The 16,955-nt window shown below is 56.2% G+C and overlaps 5 protein-coding genes across 5 annotated transcripts; 3 read left to right on the forward strand and 2 right to left on the reverse strand.

Moving 5' to 3' along the window:
* Window positions 1-3,550: 3,550 nt before the first annotated feature.
* On the reverse strand, window positions 3,551-6,637 carry DICSQDRAFT_101839 (uncharacterized protein). The gene is made up of 6 exons (XM_007363455.1): window positions 6,616-6,637; window positions 6,391-6,558; window positions 6,295-6,309; window positions 5,254-6,230; window positions 4,323-5,171; window positions 3,551-4,163 (listed from the first exon to the last, which is right to left on the reverse strand). The coding sequence occupies exons 4-6, from the start codon at window positions 5,646-5,648 to the stop codon at window positions 3,776-3,778; spliced, it is 1,632 nt and encodes a 543-aa protein (XP_007363517.1). The 5' UTR covers window positions 5,649-6,230; window positions 6,295-6,309; window positions 6,391-6,558; window positions 6,616-6,637; the 3' UTR covers window positions 3,551-3,775.
* A 217-nt stretch (window positions 6,638-6,854) lies between these two features.
* DICSQDRAFT_82207 (MFS general substrate transporter) lies at window positions 6,855-9,681 on the forward strand. Its single transcript, XM_007363456.1, has 19 exons — window positions 6,855-6,861; window positions 6,925-7,345; window positions 7,398-7,459; window positions 7,517-7,664; window positions 7,714-7,758; window positions 7,812-7,912; window positions 7,976-7,993; window positions 8,052-8,117; window positions 8,174-8,249; window positions 8,321-8,370; window positions 8,430-8,586; window positions 8,637-8,715; window positions 8,767-8,816; window positions 8,878-9,014; window positions 9,072-9,153; window positions 9,215-9,239; window positions 9,303-9,379; window positions 9,434-9,537; window positions 9,608-9,681. The coding sequence occupies exons 2-19, from the start codon at window positions 7,157-7,159 to the stop codon at window positions 9,651-9,653; spliced, it is 1,512 nt and encodes a 503-aa protein (XP_007363518.1). The 5' UTR covers window positions 6,855-6,861; window positions 6,925-7,156; the 3' UTR covers window positions 9,654-9,681.
* A 1,064-nt stretch (window positions 9,682-10,745) lies between these two features.
* On the forward strand, window positions 10,746-12,310 carry DICSQDRAFT_167851 (uncharacterized protein; the record flags this gene model as incomplete). Its single annotated transcript, XM_007363457.1, has 6 exons — window positions 10,746-10,860; window positions 11,021-11,148; window positions 11,220-11,355; window positions 11,417-11,661; window positions 11,750-11,910; window positions 11,974-12,310. 6 exons carry the CDS (start codon window positions 10,746-10,748, stop codon window positions 12,308-12,310), a joined length of 1,122 nt encoding a protein of 373 aa, XP_007363519.1.
* A 464-nt stretch (window positions 12,311-12,774) lies between these two features.
* On the forward strand, window positions 12,775-14,314 carry DICSQDRAFT_82214 (mitochondrial carrier). The gene is made up of 3 exons (XM_007363458.1): window positions 12,775-13,219; window positions 13,308-13,483; window positions 13,557-14,314. The coding sequence occupies exons 1-3, from the start codon at window positions 12,986-12,988 to the stop codon at window positions 14,173-14,175; spliced, it is 1,029 nt and encodes a 342-aa protein (XP_007363520.1). The 5' UTR covers window positions 12,775-12,985; the 3' UTR covers window positions 14,176-14,314.
* Window positions 14,315-14,970: 656 nt separating this feature from the next.
* Window positions 14,971-16,049, reverse strand: DICSQDRAFT_82217 (ribosome recycling factor). The gene is made up of 4 exons (XM_007363459.1): window positions 15,562-16,049; window positions 15,402-15,499; window positions 15,201-15,339; window positions 14,971-15,138 (listed from the first exon to the last, which is right to left on the reverse strand). Exons 1-4 carry the CDS (start codon window positions 16,033-16,035, stop codon window positions 15,064-15,066), a joined length of 786 nt encoding a protein of 261 aa, XP_007363521.1. The 5' UTR covers window positions 16,036-16,049; the 3' UTR covers window positions 14,971-15,063.
* Between the last annotated feature and the right edge of the window lie 906 nt (window positions 16,050-16,955).

Raw genomic sequence — 16,955 nt, forward strand, 5'->3', positions numbered from 1 at the left:
ATAGAGCTCAGCCTCATGCCTGAGAACACTCTCACGCCGTCAACGGATATGCGCCTTCGACCTTCCCGCCGGATTTTCTGCCAACATCGCCCCTAGTAACCCCTCTTTCAACGCCTGCACGCCCGCCCCAGAAGCCTCTGCTTACGTCCGATAAAACAAGGCAATGCGCAAGATAGTTGCTTCATTTCGTGTAGCTTCATCTGCATCTCCTTCAGCAGCACTTGTCAGAAGATGCCCCCCTGTTTCCCGGTCCTCGTCATGTCTCGAATGATCAGGTCTGGTAAATGAACCGCAGAAGCGCATCCAGCGTCGCAACCAACGCACTTCGCATCGGAAGCCATAGCGCCTCCAACAGCGCATAGGGCCAGTCCTCGACGCCCCTTCGAGATGCTCTCCCGTCATCCATCATCCTAGAAGGCAGGAAGCGCAATGCGAGGACAGATATGAGATATGGGCAGACGGGGCGGTGGGCGGGAAGGGAAGTGCGAGGACCGAGAAGGTGAGTACGCTGTTCCGCGTCTGCGCATCTATGATGTCAACTCGAATGAACGTCGAGGGGCATAGCCTCCGTGAGACCCGTGTCTGGCCCCCTGCTCTGGTTCCTCTCCATCTCATCGTCCTCGAAGAAGAAGAGGAGTGGGGTGGCGGCACGGAACCGCCCAGAGTGCCAGGCACAGAACGGAAAGCTGAGATATGATTTCGTTGCGGCGCGTAACTTAGGTTTTGGGCCGCGATGATTGATTTTATTGTCCCTGTTAATTGTACTGATTGCTACATTTACAGTCTACATGATCGAGGCTATTCAATCGCCCATGATAGTGATCTCTGCTCCAAGGTTTTCGATCCTCCATTTATCGTCACAGGTATGTGTTGCGGTCGGGTAGCAGATGCTCGTCGGAAGGGCTTGCAGACGACGCCAACGCAAGATGTTGTTCGTACCCAGATGCTGCGGACGTCCTCTGTTTCGCGCACTATAAATGAAGGACATCTAGAGCCCTTACTACCATAAATCCCGTATCACCGTTTTGCTGTGGTCCAGTCGTGCGCTTCTCTGATAGGCCTACTGAAATCTCCAGTCGACGCCCTCACATGTCATCGGGAAGCGCCAACGCCAACGCTACTTCACTCTTTCTGGTTCGCCTTTCACGGCTCTCGAGCGCAATGGTTGGACTATTTGCGGTTGTGCAAACTCATGATCGTGCGCTGAAAGAGCTCCGGAAACGAGCATCGTAAGCAACGCAGTCACGTTGATCTGTGGTCCCGATCGATATATTGGTACATAGACTAGGCCACCTTGCTTGGTCGTTCACAGCTGTTTACAGGAGGCTGACCAAACCCCGGAGGATCACAGTGGCCGGAAGTGCTTACGCGTTGAGGCTCGCCCCGGCTCTGTGGTCGTCGCTGGCGCCACAACATGCCCGCATATGAGCCCGCTTCCCCTGTGCCCTCGCCTCCACACCAGCCGAACGTGCTCCTACCTGTGCCTGTCGGACCCCTCGTCGGACCCCTCGCCATGCCCAGTCGACCGGCCGCAGACCCTCCTGCAATCTTCATGGAATGGGTCGTGCTGGTAATCATAGCGCTATGCTTGGGTACGATCGCCGTTGTCATATGTCGGCAGCTGTGTGCTGCCTTCGCTAGACGTCGGAGAGATGCAGACCGGCGATCCGCCAGGTATTGTGTCAAGACCGCACCGCGCATCCTGATCCTGCCGACGCTCAACGAGAAGGGGCAGTCGTGGTCTACCCTGAAGGTTCCGACGGCCCGGTTGAGGACAGCGGCATCTTCTCGCGTAAGGGACTCGGTGCTTTGCAAATCCATCGGAGGGCTTGGACAGTCCGACGCCGGCAAGGTAAGCTTATGCAGTCTCCAGCAGCTCGTCTCTCACACTCACCCGGTGGTAGCTGGTGCAAGATGCTGATATGACCGACTACACGTACTCGGACAACGTGGGCGCGTACGCCAGTCTCCCAAGCTCTCCAGACACGGACCCGGACTTGACGCTACGCCCCCGCCTCCCGCCGTTCCGTGGGCAGTCCAAGCATGAGTGGAACGGCTGCCGTTCAGAAATCAGGCTCGCCACAGCATCTAGCGTCTCTTCTGTGATCTCCTCGCCTGCGATTCCTGCTATCGTTGTCGAACCGTGTACCGATGTCTTCCGGGGCATGCCCGAGAGCCTTACGAGCACGAGCATGTACAGCCAGGAGTCGTGGTGCTCGTCGATGTTCGCCTCGCCGACCGACTCGGAGCGAAGCACACCGGGGCCTCCGCCGTACACTCCCGGTCTCGGGACTCTTACTCTTGATATAGCCACTACGAAGTTGGACACGGCGGATGCAAGCAGCCAAGGACTGCCAGCCGGCGACGACTTTCCTCGGATGCCAGGCTCCTTCGAGGCGAGTTACCTTTGCGCGCCTGCTCCTAGCTGGAACGCTCCTCATCAACTCGGAGAGCGCGGACATCGCCGAGCTGAGCATCGTAGTTCCTCGAGGAACGTATCAAGTACCTCTAGGGAGACCTTCGTGCTGCCGCGTCCTCATCCTAGGAAGAAGCCGGTCCACGAGTCCACCTTATCTCAAGCTCTGGCTTCTGACGCGTGTCTGCTCACTGGGGCTGCTCCGGAACTCGCTCTTGCGACACCGCGCCAATCAACGTATACATCCACTGTTACAGGTGTCGGTCCGGGAATCTCAACTCGACCGTACGCTAGCGCTGCTGATCAAGACGTGGAAGGTGCCCGACTCTTGGCTCTGGAACCTCAGCGCAAGAGCACCGCGCACCGTGATAGCACTCTGCGCTTCTCAGCCCTGCTCGACGCCTACCGGTGCTCTGTATCTGCAAGAACTCTGTATGCTTCACCTGCCTCTCTGGCACCGCCCGGTAACAGAAACACGTTGGACCCACGACTACGTACAATCCTCGACCAGTATCGGGGGCGCGCCCCCTGCGACGACCGCTCTAGCATTCATCGTGCGCTCGACGGCTGGGTAAACGCAGGGACTTGCAGGGAGGGACCGCGATCGCCTGTCGCGGACTCTTACTGTAGCAGAGGATTGGCCTACGACCGAAGCGAGGACCACGAACCTGGATACTGCGCCGTGTGACAGCACTTCGCGCTTCGCGTCAACCAACCACTATCAAGAACTTCACGACAAGACAACATGGACGTATCGCTTTCGACTTTCAATGCTCGTCAAACAACTCTCTATCTGCTGCACATGTTTTCGCTTTCTCGATGTTCGTCACCGTGACTTCGTCTGTATCTTGCTTTCTTTCAACGCCCATCTGTCTCGCAATGTGTCAACAAATCCGCCATCGATAGTGTTCAAAGTCTCCTTCTCATGATCGCCGCAGTCTCTTTCGATGCCATTTTGTCTTCCGCGGGGTTTTTATTGTCATGACTTTCCGCGTCCGCGCTCCCCTCGCTTTCCCTGCTGTGTTAATTTCTCTCGTGCATAGCACCGTCGTTCATACACAATGATCAAGTCATTCGACCGCTTTGCAAAGCTCACGGAATGTATACGATGATCAAACGCATCGAATGCAGACTATTGATTATACTAGCATGAATTCCACCGCTAGAAAAGGAGTGAAGCAGGACAACATCCTCAGATTAACTACCAGTGTACGATATCCGTCATGACACGTTCGTGACAGAAGACAGTTGCTACGCTATGCACGAAGGTATCTAACCTCTAGCAATGCGGCAGGATGACCTGCACCCGCAGCGACAAACCGCCGACAAGGGCCCCATAGCCGTAGAGAGATCTGCTCTCTACCAATTCCAATCATCGTCGTCGTCCAAGAGGTCTTTGCTCTTGCTCGCCGCGCTCGCGGAATGGGAAGTAGCGGCAGCGTAGGCTGGAGAGGGTACGAGCGTCGGCGTGAGCAGCGGGCTCTTGCTGTCTGGCACCAAGACGCTGCCCAGCCCGGTCGCGTCGCTGTCGTCGTCGAGAAGGGAAGAAGCGCTCGGGACAGGGGACGGGCGAGACACGGGCGATGTCGACATGGGCGAGAGGGTGGCGGAGAAGGGGTTAGACATCACTGAGACTCCGGAAGGTGTTGGGGCGGGGGAGAAGGAGGAAGGCGAGGTGAGAGCGGCGAAGAGAGAGCTTGCGGCATCCGAGATGAGGACCGAGGCACGCTTTTGGCTCTTCGTGAACCTGGAGAACATTCGGTGCGTCAGCAAGGATAAGAAGACATCGCGCGACCGAGGAGAGGCACAGGTTTCTTGTACGCTCAAAGAGACGAGCAGGGCGCATATACGCGCGTCGACGCAGTAGAGGACGGGAAACTCGTGAGAGACTGCAAGGAACACTCACGTCTCGCCCTTCTGGATTTCTCCCCACTTCTTCCCTACGCTGGTCCCCACACTGCCCATCCACGCCGACGCCAGCGGGCTCGCCAGCGGACCCAGCCCCGGGATCGACGCTGCAGGCGGAAGACCTGCTGCACCCTTACTGCTGCCTGCAGGCAGACTCGACCGTTTCGCAGAGGATCGTGTACTCGCGCTGTCGGCCTTCGCAACATCGGGCTCAGGGGATGCGAGCGGGTAGGATGATGGGGGCGGGGCGTCGCGGCTCTTGCGCCGGTGCAATTTGGCGGCCTTGAGTGCGCTCGCGGACGAAATCTCAATGGGGCTCTCGATGCCTGTTCCGCCGTCTACACGTACGGAGGACGAAGACCGGCGGAGAGAAGCTGAATGGTCACTGGAGGGGAGCGACCCAGGTGCGCCCTCGCGCTCGTCCTCTTCAGGCACGTCGTCGTACGCGAAGGATGAAGCGGAGGACTGAGAGAGGCGGACGCTAGAGCTCGTGAGCGACGCTGACGTCGCGGATGTGGCGGTCGAGGATACACTCTGCGTGTTCGCGTGCCAGGACGCTCGGTTTGCTTTCGAGGAGAGGTGCGGGGATGCGGGAGCGGGAGATGTGGAGAGGTCGGAGAGCCCGGCGGCGAGGAGTCGGCTGACGTCCTTGACTGCGCCAGAGAGGAGCGAGCTCGAGCCAGGATGTGTGAGCTGTTGCGAGTACGCGCGATCCATGCCGCGGCTCACGATGCGCTCCCATTTGCGCTTGAGCTCGGCGAGCTCGGCTTCGTGTGCGGCGAGCTGGGAGCGGAGCTCGAGGCATTTAGACTCCTTCTGCGCTATGAATCGGAGGAGGTCCGCGTGTCTGCAAGAATGGGCACGCAAAAGGGATGACTCGCAAAGTTAGGAGAAGTGCAGAGAGATGGATGTTGGAGGGTAGGACGTACTTCTCAGTCAGTGTGAGCGGAGGACGTTCCGTCAGCGGACTACCGACCGCCTCCACCTCCGCCATTGGTAAACTCCTCCGGTCTCTCTTCAGATTTAATCGTGCAGGTACATTCTGACTCAACGATGCGGTGCGTCTGAGCGAAGACGGCCCAGCTGCAGTGGCGGTCGGTGAACGCACTTCCCAGCTGGGTGTATGGTCGCTAGGGTAATACGCAATAGAGGATTGTCTTCTAGAACTGAACTTGCGCGCGCTGGGAGGTGGCGTGGACAGTCCGGAGACAGCGGGAGAAGGGCATGGCGACTCAGCAGGATACTGAAGGTTGCCGTCGACGAGTTGGAGCGGGCGAGGACCGGGAATAGAAACAGAAGGACTGGGCGGCACAGGCGAGCTCATGTTGACATTAGATACGTAAGGAATGTCCGACGGCTTTGTTCATGCAGATGCAGTAGAATGGACGATTGCCAAGTGAGCGACAGAGTGGCTGACGGTGAAAGAGCCTGCGCGCAGACGAGTGTTGGGGACAGAGAAGGAACTCGAGTCTCGACCGGTTGGTGGCGACGGGTCCAACGGCGCGTATGATGTATTCCTTAGCCGAAGCGCAACCAAGTCAATTGCTCTATCACTAGCACTCTTCAGTGCGTGCTTTGTGCAGCGGCACATATGCACACATTCTCATATTGTATTCTACCCTTCTCTTGAGAACTGGATACCAAGAGGTTGGAGAACGAGGCGGACGGCTGATCGCGCATCCCGCTGAACATTGCACGATTGACGTAGGACACCGCACATGCACACATGGAGATTGGCACAGCGGATGGGAAGGTATGGATGCGAGATTCTTGCAGAAAGGCATGGTGGTGGCGAAGTCTCTATTAGTCCGCTACTGTGACCATGGCGCGACAGCAAGTGGGATAACAGCAATAGTGGGATCAGTGCTTCGACTCCTTCTCCGCGTCTGCGACGAATTTGCGGATGCTGTCGATCCTGATCAGTTGCCGACAGTCCGTTCTGTTTTCTACAAAGTGACATGGGCACGTACAATTCTTCCTCCTCCCTGCAGAAGAATCCCCAGTAAGAACGGGCGAGGAATCTGGTCAATGTCCTATTCTCACACGCAGAAGTTGGCGCGACGTACTTTGAGCTGGCATCAATCTTGACCGAGTCCTTCACCTGTTCCAAGGTGGGCTTCGCTGCCGGAGCGTCCTTCTTGCCGCCGCTCGTGGCGAGCAGGGAGAGCCCTACCGTGCCAAAGATGGTGCCGAGGGCAAGGTACTCGTTTTTGATGGCACGGCCAAGGATAACGCTACAATTAGCAAGATTACAAGGCAGCCCAACGATAGAGATTACTGTGAGGACGCACTAAGACATGACGGTGGTGGGATGGTCGTTTCCGCTGGCGACCTCAATACACTCAAAAGGCTCGTGCCGGAAGTTCCCGGCAGAGGGCGCTTCCATACTACTTACATAAGGACATTCACCACCAGACACATCGCGAGCGAGTCGGAGAAGCTCGCTCACGAGCCCTGGCATTGAGTGGTCATGAGGAAGGCGTGACACAGCCAATAAATTGTGAACGACAAGATGACGAGCCACATCCCATGGTCAAGTAAGTGCATCGAGTATCCTCCTTAATGGACCCAAATGCTACTACTCTCACCGTATACCCCAGATGGAGTCGTCTCGATCATCACATTCAAAGTACTTCTGTCTGTTTGACACGGACATTCAGTGAAGGGGTGACTGCTGTAAAGGAAGACTAATTCGGGCAGACGTTCAACTTCAGCTACGAGCTCTCCCCGTCCACTCCTCGACCCCCGTGGTTTGCTGGATTAACCACGAGTCACATCTCTACCGAACGCTCCCACATCTTAGCCTGGACAGTCTATCTCACAGTACTGGGTATGGAGTACCTCGAAGACGATGGGAAATTGGCATTCCAGAAGACCGAAGAATCAGTCCTCGACGCCGACACAGAACCCAATCCTACGGGTGCCATCCTCTATCATTCGGAAGGCAGTAGGGCCGACAACAGCGCCGAGTCGGACGTCTTCTTGGTGGGTTTCGAAAAGTGTGACGACATTGACCCTCGGGTGAGTCGGCGTCCCTGCCAGCTGTGAGCCGGCTACCACTGAATTCTCCTAGAAATGGTCCAAATGGTACCTGCACTACGTGACATGCGTTGCAGTAACCTTGACCTCCTACGCGTGAGTTTAGCCACTGTACAGTAGAACATACCTGATCCCATTGTTCACAATACGCAGCATGATATCCTCCACTATACCAACGGCATTCGCGCAGGAGATGGCCACCGAGCTGAAACTGAACTCATGGTCGGTTGACCTAGCCATCTCGCACTACGAGATCTGCTTTTGTGCCGGACCACTCATATGGGGGCCGTTGTCGGACAAGGTGAGCTCGATAGTATTGTATGACAGGTTTGGTAACGAACTTGGCCCAGTTTGGTAGGAGGCGGGTCCTGCTATTGTGTGTCAACGGTCTGGCGGTGAGCAGTACGTCCTTCCCAGTTCTCCCGCACTTCAACTTGATACTTTCCAGCTGTTGCACATGGGCTGTGCGTTATCCCAAAGTGCGGGGGCGGCGACCTTCGTAAGGATACTGGCTGGCCTCTTCGCTTCTGGTTTGCTCCCTGTCTCAGGGTAAGTCAGTTGTATTACGGTGCTGGTGTACTAGTGCACACATGTGCTGACATAGGTTTTCAGGGCGATTGTCGCAGACATGTTTGTTTTCATGCGTGCGCTGGAAGCTTAAGCATTGCATGCTGACGAACAACATTAGTTGGGATCTTCAAGCTGAGGAACAGAGGCTGGCCGCCTTTGTCTTCCCATTTGCCACTCCACAGGGGTTCGTCTCTGCTGAGATCGTATCTTGGGTCTTATTCAGCTTACATCTACCTTCAGCGGACCCTCTCTGGGCGCAATGATGGCTATGTCAGGTATAGGCTGGCGTGGTATCTTTTGGGTTTCAGCCATATTCGTGCGTATGACTTGTGCAGTACGAAGGCAACACCTCTCATTTACAGGCGTCAAACCTTCCCATCATTGCAGGGAGGTGTTTTCGCAGCTCTGATAGCTGCAACACTACCAGAAACCCACAGGTTCGTCTTAGGTACACATGGAATCGGTCGATAGCTTAAAGCTTACCATTCCTAATTAGACCTACAATCCTTGTGCGACACGCTAGCATGTTGCGATTGGATACTCGCGACGATCGATATCGTGCTCCGCTTGAGCTAGCACCGGAGAGTAAGGTCCGCATACTTGCCATGCTAACCCATGAGCCTGTCCTTATCTTATTATCCCTATACTTCTCTGTGAGTGTCCCGATTCTAGATCTCCTGCACATTATTCATGTTACACATAGTCCGTGGTCGCTTGTCTGAATATATTCTTCGAAGCGCTGGTCATTGCGTCGGCAAAGTTTACTCCCATTACCGCAAGAGGTATGTCCAAAATCATATTTCGAAGCTGTTCTGAGTCTCGTGCACGCTTAGCTCTGGCCTCCCCAACGGTCTTGATGGGCGCCCTTATTGGGACCATCCTCGTAGGTCGTCATTTGTTGCATACAATGCAGTGGATAGTCAGCCTGAACCTTGAACAACCAGTATGAGCTCGTGTTGCGGCCTTGGTTCTACCTACGTAGAATCTGTAGGTACTCCCACGAATGTGTTCCTCCTGAACAGCGGCTCGCGATGGCCATCGGTGCTACGCCGTTTGTTGCAATGGGTGTTTTCTGGTTCGGGTATGTCACCGTGCCGTAGCCTAGATGAACCATGTTGACGAACCGCCCATCCAATAGGTGGACTCTGTTCCCTGGTATCAGCCTTGCTGCACCTTTATTTGCGGCCTTGTTCATAGGAATATCCTCCTATTGGCTGATGGTCGGTCCTATCACATTGCTTCTGTATGATTCTGCCTTAACGTGCATTCACCCTCACACAGTTTGTAATTCTTGCCTACATCATCGGTCTGTGCCGCTATCTTCTAGCGTTGTCATTCAGCTCCATTGATCTGCATATCATGTGCACAGACGTCTATACAAACATCACTGCAACCGCCCTCGGGTGTTGCATCGCTGCCAGTAACTTATTCCCAGCTGTGTTACCTGTAAGCGCGCCTCCTTGCTTAACAATACTAGCGCGCCGGCTAAGCTCGCCTCAGGTCATCTGTCCCCACATATTCCGCGTTCTTGGATTGCATTGGGCGTCGAGTCTGTCGGGCTGCCTCATGATCGCCACCATTGCTTTTCCTCTTGTCTTGATGAGGTAAGCAGATCTTCATCCTCCAGAGTTTAACACTGCCGGATCTCAAGGGCTTGACATGCTTCATGCCTAGGTATGGGTCAACCTTGCGTGCAAAGTCCAGATATGCGCGGCAGTAGCATGGCCATATCATATAAGTATCTCAACTCACAATGTACAGAATCTATACTTTTTTATACACATAGTGCGCCTGACTAGACGCAGGCCGGTCACCATTTCCCGATGTCCGTTGTTTTCAAGAGAAGTCGGAGCAAGATGATCGCAGAGTTTTCGTGGCACGGTTCATGACCGCCGACAGGACGGCAAGTAACCACCGTCTATTGCGGCCGGTGGGAAAGATAGAACTATTTTGTCACAGGTCATGCTCGCGGCGGTTCTTGAGAAGCAGTGACATAGAACCCCGGGTACTTGACCGATGATAGAGCATAGTAGGCAGCACATAAGCTAGTTCGTGAGAAGTAACGGTGCAGAGAGAAGGTCTCGTGAGGCTTCGAGGAGTCGCATCGGAGCGCCAGAGGCACACTAGGCGTCTCCGCGCTCGGACTGCCACACGAGTTCTCCGATTTCTGATGGGCCTGCCTGGGACCGGCCGTCGTGCCTCGGTCTCACTTTATCGACATTGTGCTTCGGCGTCGTCTGCCGCTGCATGGCGCATGGACATTTTTTCGAATGTCGGCCCATGTTTGCCGCGTTTGCCTGTGTCTCCGCGCTAGATATGGTAGAGCCTACATGGATCACCCTCCTCCGAGTAAGCTCACGCCCCACCTTTCCTCGCTGACTTCTCCTGCCTAGCCGTGAGCCATTGGACGCCTTGATTCCCGAATTTGCACGCTGCTTGCTGGTGTCTCAATATCTGTACGCCTCAGCGACGACTGCGACTTCTTAGCGCCTTCTTGTGTATAGAGTTCAAGACTCGGACCTATCCCTCTCGCACACTCAGTGTTTGAGCCGGGCTTTGCTCGCCTTGCACAGCCTTGTCAGATACCGAGCCGGCCGCAACTTAACCCAAGCCAAGCCAGAGCTTGCTGAAACCCCCGTGTTCCTGATTAACCGCGGAACGGTCCTCCCCGGTCATCCCTCAACCCAGTACGCCGTTCATCTTGTACTTGCCGCCTGCACGTTCACTGACCTCCGTGTCCCTAGCGCCCTTGTTTATAAGGACTCTCTAGGAGACTTGCGAGATGCTTCCTCGACGATCACTCGCCTTGGCCATGGCCCTCTCCCTCGCGAGCCCTTCTCTTTCGTACGACCTCCTCCGCGACTATTCTGGGCAGCACTTCTTTGATGGATGGGACTTCTACGGCTCGTGGGATAACTTGACGTTGAGTGAGTAGTGCTCTTGCGAGTCTCCCCAAAATAGTGGCGCGGCACGTCCGCCGATCGTTCCCGCGCCCATAGCGGCGCGAAGAACCGGTTCGGGCGTGCCCGACGCGTCCATTTGCTCGTCGTATGAAGCGGCCCGGATACTGAACGCATGCTCGGCTAGGTGCGGTGTGGTGGCTGAATGAGACCGAGGCGATGGCGGAGCACTTGGCATATGTGAATGATGCTGGGCGGGCAATCATCAGGGTGGACAACACGACGAATGTGCCTCAGGGCCAGGACAGGAATACGGTATGTACCCCATGCACGAGGTATCAACTACCTCAATCCCTCGTCCATTGCACTAAATGTGGACCGTGCAGATCCGCCTCACCACCAAGGACTCGTACGATTTTGGCAGCTTGTGGGTGTTCGACGCTACGCACTTGCCGTACGGATGCTCGGTGTGGCCCGCGTTTTGGGCCAAGGGCCCGAATTGGCCGTTTGACGGCGAGATCGGTGAGTGCTCTCTCTCGAGTCCCCTTTTGCTAATTCTAACTCAATGTGCTGATTGTCGTAGACATCGTGGAGGGCATCAACATGATGTCGGCGAACCAGATGGCCATCCACACTACCGACGGCTGCACCACGAACAGCAGCATCGTCCAGACGGGCACGATCGGCTTCACTGACTGCGGCACCGGCTCCGGATGCACGGTGCACGAGACGAAGCCGAACAGCTTCGGGGCGGGCTTCGCAGCAGCCGGCGGAGGCGTGTGGGCGACGCAGTTCGATGTCGCGGGGGTCTTTATGTGGTTCTGGAGCGTGAGTCTTCGATCTGTTCTCTGTGCTGCGTGTGGTGCTTTCTGTCGTTCGGCGGGTGGGCTGACGTGAGCGGTGCTCCCGTTTGTAGAGAGCAGATGTTCCCGCGGAATTGACGCAGAACCAGACGTCGATCGACATCTCGACCTGGGGCACGCCTTCGGCCGCCTTTCCCGTCACGCCGACGTGCAACCTCACACAGTTCTTCACGCCACAGCAGCTGGTACTGGACATCGCGCTGTGCGGTGACTGGTGAGTCAAACCACACATCCAACCCTCTTACAGTAAGATTGGAGACTCAATCGTCTGTCGCAGGGCCGGTGTGCAAGGAATATACCAAAGCACGGGCTGTTCCGGGACTTGCAACGTTGCAGGGCCCGGAAGCCCCGCGTACGACAACGCGTGGTTCGAGATCAACTACGTCCGCGCGTACACCACCGGCGCGTCGACACCTACCTCGACATCTTCCACGACGCCTACAACCTCTCCGACTGCCGGCTCGGGAGATGCGACTACCACTGCTGCGGGCTCCACGCGGACGAGCGGCTCGGACCAGAGCAGCTCCTCGTCAGGTGCGCCGAGGTGGCATGCGCGAAGCGCGGGCGCGCTGGGATTGGTTTGCGCTGTGCTTGGGTCGCTCTTGCTCGTTTGATGTGCAGGGCCGGTGATTATTCTTTTCTTTCTGGTTATTGAGTCGGGATACGGACCTTCACGACGTCAGGTGGACTTTGGACGCTGTGATGATTTCAAGTAATGTTGGTGACGTGCTTACGCTCATATGTCAACGATACCAGGACATTGCTATCCTACTGCCAGCAGGTTACTCGTAGATTTTGGTCTGCGCTGTTGTGATGCTTTGTTGTATTGCCTTCATATCTCATTGGAGTTCTTATCATACTCTATGTATGTGATTCTAGGCCTTGTTGAAGCGGGTTGGAAAGTCGCAAGCTCGGTCTCTCGGGCGCCAACAAGGGCGCCTGCATGGAAAGCCGCGCGAGGGATGACGGCCTGCAGGCACTGCGGTCTGAAAATATCGCAAACATTTTCGAATGCATCTCGCGCCTCGGTCGCTAGTCGGGGCCTCTGATCCACGTCCGACGGTCCCGTCCATTCATTGTCGCACGATGCCCTCGTAGCGCTGCACGACTCCCGGCTATCCAACTCTCTCCTCATCTCTTTGGGGCCCGAGTCAATCAATACATTTCCCAACAGGACACTCCAACACACCGTCCTCTCTTCACACAGCCCTACCTCAGTTGCTCCATAGCTTTAGACTTTTCGACGCGAACGGGCGGGGACGCAACTATCACTTACCTGTGCCAGCACGATGGAGGTCACCCCGGAGGAGCTCGCCACGGCGGACTCGATCACCGTCCGTGCGCTCAAGGACATTACCTTCGGGAGCATCGCCGGCATCGCGTCAAAGTTTTTTGAGCACCCGTTCGACCTCACGAAGGTCCGGCTGCAGTCTCAAGTGCTCGATGCCCAGGCGCGGTTTAGTGGGCCGCTGGATTGTCTGCTGCAGACGTGGAGGAAGGAGGGCGTTGCGGGGCTGTACCGGGTGCGTCTCCCCCCTCTTCTCGTGCTTGCGCTCGTGTGTGAAGACTGTTTGGTTCTGATGGTCTGGTGTGTTGCGTTGCGTTATGTAGGGCCTCCCTGCGCCCATCGTCGGTGCGATGGCGGAGAACGCATCGCTCTTTTGGTCGTACACCGAGATCCAAAACGCGATCAAGTGGGCGAACGGGATACCCGCCACGAGCCAGCTCTCCCTCGGCCAGCTCGCCCTGGCGGGAGCGGGCGCGGGATCTATCACTAGCTTCGTCCTGTACGTCCTGTATCCCTTCATGCGCTAGATCCTGACCTCACACGGCACACGCTTCCTTTGCACCGTATCTCAGCACGCCAATCGAGCTCGTAAAGTGCAAGATGCAAGTGCAGATGCTCATGACCCCGCCCACGGCCGCCACGGCCGCCTCCGCGTCCATCTACCCCGCGGGCGCCGCCGCGCTCTCCGCGTCCCCTCCCCCGCCCTCGATCCCCAAGCTCCCGGGGCCCATCGCCGTCCTCACATCCGTCGTCCGCGAGACGGGCGTCCGCGGCCTCTGGCTCGGGCATACCGGCACGCTCATACGCGAGACCGGCGGCGGCGCGGCGTGGTTCGCCGCAAAGGAGGGCGCCGCGGGCCTGCTCCTGCAGCGGCGCGGGCTCGCGCCCCATGAAAAGAAGGAGCTGCGCGCGTGGGAGAGCGCGGCGGCGGGCTCGTGCGCCGGGGTCGCGTACAACGTCGCGCTCTTCCCCGCGGACACGGTCAAGAGCGCGATGCAGACGGAGGCGGAGCTGCGGGGCCCGCGCGCGGGCGGGGAGCGGCCGAGCTTCTTTGGCACGGGGAGGGAGATGTGGAGGAGGGGTGGCGTGCGGGGGTTGTATGCGGGGTGCGGGATTACTGTTGCGAGGGCGGTGCCGAGCAGCGCGTTGATCTTTATGATTTACGATGGGCTGAGCCAGCGGTTTGGGTGAGAGAGACTTGAAGGCACGAACTCGCAACTGCAAATGTATGTCTTACGCACGGCCGTCGCGACCACCGTACGGTGCTGTAATATTGGATTCCCTCGCATAGACATAGAACACCACATCATACACCATTGGTTCAAATTGTTAATGGAAGACCGTATCAGAATATGTGGTACCGACGTCCTGGACGAGGACCCTGGTCATGTTGGCTGAGATCATTGCAACCTTCCGAGCTTCATACGGTCTCCGAGTGAGGGCGCGGTCTGGTGTATCCAGGGGTCCTACTTCGGATCGTCTGTAGCTCAGAACGGTGGACGCTCATCGTTTAGCGTTGAGCTCGCAGTCCGATTTTCATGACCAAGATTCTGCACATGGCGGCAAAGGACTCGGTGCTACAGCGTTGCAGCCGTTAGCTTCTCCGGTCGGTCAGCCACACCAGGATTGGTCTCGTTTGCTATGGCGTCGATGCCTTGCACAAGTTGCCCCACATCGTAAGAAGATATGTTGAGGGGCAATCTATGAACAGCCTGGGCTATCATAGCCGATTTGGCCCCGATGTATCTCGGGTCGACCTATGGCTCACCCTCGGAGGGTCTACTAGAGGCACACCCACGGTTCAGTCATGGTTCAACATAGCTTCGGGCTCACCTGATTCTCCTCATGTGAGCTGCGCCTATGGGAAGTATAAGCATTGTACATGTGACAGCTAACATACTGCAAAAGGCGTTGGTGGTTCCTCCTTTGATCCCTTGATCAGGTTTAAAAGACTGATTAGCAGGATATATCGTTGAGTAGTGCGATTAAGCATGAGTACGTGCTTGAGTATGTGATAGTACATCGAAAGCGAAGTGAAAGTAGTATACCGTCGACTCTAGACTAGTTCTAGGTAACGGGCTAACCGGTGCTCTTCTTCAGATGAGCGAGAATCTGTTCCAGCTCGCTCATACACTGATCATTCAAAGCCTGGTACTGTGATCACAGACGTCATGATGGGCAGGGATCTCCGTAAGTCAAGAGGATTGCGGACGTACTGTAGAGAAATCGGCAGAGTGCTTGTTGATGTCCGCTTTCTTCAGGAGTGCTTGGTGCAGCTTCCGCAATTGCACGCGCACGTCCTCGGCTTGGCGCGACGCAGTGGTATACAGCGCATTGCGCGTCTCGACAGTGGGTCTATGGTAGCAAGCAGGCTTCCGTCAATGTGCGCACGGAAATATGAGCAAGGACATACATACTTGGGTATTGGGATCTTGATCGTGCGGGTATCTACCTTCTGAGGGGTGATACTGGGGAGCTTGGCGTCATATATAGCTTGCTCAACGTACTTCAGGGTCTACCATGGTGCGTGCATGAGCGCTGGGTTGCAGAGAAGCGCCCGTAAGAACGCGAACTTACATGCTCTTCAAATACGGTGACCAACAATGTCGTTCCGTCCTTCACGCCGACAGTGGCAACCTCCTCTAATCGCACGCCCCTGGCGTCCGTCGCGCCAGGAAGCTTGACACGTACTGGGGAGAGAACGGCAGGAGTGACACGTCCAGTGGCCCGCGTTTCCAGCGCGGCGACCTCCTTCCTGTACCATTCCAGCACACCCTGCATCTTGCTCTCTGTGTTTTTGTAATCCGCGCTGGACGCGATTCGTTGTGATGCGGGAACAAGATCATCTGTTGAGACACCCTTGCCGCCTTTCTTGTGAGACGTGGCGTCCTCCTTGCTCTTCGACTTCTTGGCTGGCTTCGCGTAAAACCGTCTTTGTTGCGTGGCAAGACTAGCGCGTATTGCGGCAGCGTGGCAACCTGAGCATTGGGCCAGAGCAAGAGCTGAAGACGTGCACAGTCGCGTTCGCGCAAGAAGGGCGACCGCAGACATGGTAGACAAGCAAGGAGCAGTGTCCTCTGCATTTCGTAGCCACCGAGCTACGGTCCTGCTGCTAGGTTGCCCAAATAGGACGTCCAGCGCTCGTTTACAGCGGTTTTCAAATGACTTGTCGTTTGGGCGCCGACAAATGCGCGCGCCACACCTGCGTCCGACGCCCACTGATGCCTCCCTTGTGGACCTTCGACCGACCATATCTCCTCGTCCGCTGCACCAATTTACTTGTTTGTTGCAGATCCCTATTCTTTGAGCTTCCCCGCACATGCACATATCGAATTCGTAGCAGGCTCCAATGCTCCTGTCGCGCTAGACGCAGTTCGCGTCTCCTGCGCTCCCTCCAAAGTTCGGACAACACAATTCACGAATAGGCATGGTTGTCTCTTCCGGAAACCATCGGATTCACGAGGGTATGGTACCATTAAGTGGAGGATGTGAGAGGTCTGTGATCTTTTGGGAATTTCATTCTGCACACAAGCGGCCTGGGGGCAGCAACCCTGCGTGTTGTCTGGCTCTCTCGTCATGTGCTCGTATGCGTCATACTTCGTGAGTACTACAACATGTAGATGCCCCGGTAGTCCTATGCAGCATTGGAGGACATGTATCGTTACTATGGGACTGCCGGAGAGGACAGGAGAGGACGCTAGCCAAGATGTGTGCTACACTACTGTCATTAAGAATAATATCATTGGGGGTGTGCGCGCAGGCATACAGCAAAGGTATAGAACATGAGTGGAACTGATCTTTGGGGAATTTGATGATGTATGGTGGGGTGGCTTATGAGGCACATGCAGGTAGTCCGCATAGAAGCGGGGAGACGTGGAAAAAGAGAAACTCACCGTGCTCTGCATACTCTGCGCCACTTACCACCCACTTTCATGCAATCCTCAAGTGTCACCATGCAGTACAAGGCAAAG

Source organism: Dichomitus squalens, assembly GCF_000275845.1.
Source record: "Dichomitus squalens LYAD-421 SS1 unplaced genomic scaffold DICSQscaffold_6, whole genome shotgun sequence".
NCBI classification, from domain to species: domain Eukaryota; kingdom Fungi; phylum Basidiomycota; class Agaricomycetes; order Polyporales; family Polyporaceae; genus Dichomitus; species Dichomitus squalens.